This window comes from Penaeus monodon, chromosome 19 (assembly GCF_015228065.2).
Source record: "Penaeus monodon isolate SGIC_2016 chromosome 19, NSTDA_Pmon_1, whole genome shotgun sequence".
Lineage (NCBI taxonomy): Eukaryota > Metazoa > Arthropoda > Malacostraca > Decapoda > Penaeidae > Penaeus > Penaeus monodon.
In genome coordinates, this window is record NC_051404.1 from 45,054,665 (window position 1) to 45,055,355 (window position 691).

General features: G+C 42.5%; 1 protein-coding gene across 1 annotated transcript in view; it reads right to left on the reverse strand.

The window, feature by feature from the left end:
- The window catches only part of LOC119585257, a gene marked incomplete in the record, with an annotated part of 12,687 nt that overhangs the window by 2,343 nt on the left and 9,653 nt on the right, over nt 1–691 (reverse strand). The window contains 2 exon segments of the mRNA XM_037933925.1: nt 1–94; nt 426–541. Of these exon segments, the coding sequence (XP_037789853.1) occupies nt 1–94; nt 426–541 (210 nt within the window).

The following is a 691-nucleotide window of genomic DNA, read 5'->3' on the forward strand; positions in this document are numbered from 1 at the left end:
TCCGGGGGCTTCGGTGATATCCGGAGCAGTCGGTATTTCCATGGTCGTTGTGGAAGGTTCCTCTTGGCCTGGTTTGCTCGTTATCAGGAACACGCTAAGGAAAAGTATCAGTCCTTTTTAGAATGTATGGGAGATGACATGTATGTGTGTTTCATTACTCTCTTATTGCTATTACTAATCACTTCTGGCTGGACGTGTTCGTTATCAGGAACACACTAATTGAAGTCTTGTTTATCCTCGAACAGATGGTAGATGATATGTACTCTGGGTTTACTTGTAAATGTATTTTGGTAGTGGTAGTAGATGTAACAACATTACCGATGTAAGTTGACAGTATTATCGATATTTTTTGTGTCAGTACTGTAGTTTTACCAATATTATTAGTACCAGCGAAAGTAGTTGCAGTTGCAGCCTCGGATACTCACGCAATGTAGTAGCCCTTATTGCAGTTGCAGCGAAGGAGCCGCACCTCGCCATTTTCGCGCATTTTCCCCGTGCCGCAGATCCTGCCGTTCCAACCCTCTCCGTCCCACGCATAGCACTGCGAACGAGAGAGAGGAAACACGGGGATTATAGCGTGGAAAAAATTGGTACATGAGCACATCTAGCTATGATACTATTTTCCTATTTCACACAATTTTATTTTCTATTTCTTTCTCCCTTTCATCAAATATGGGTACTTTGTATATCG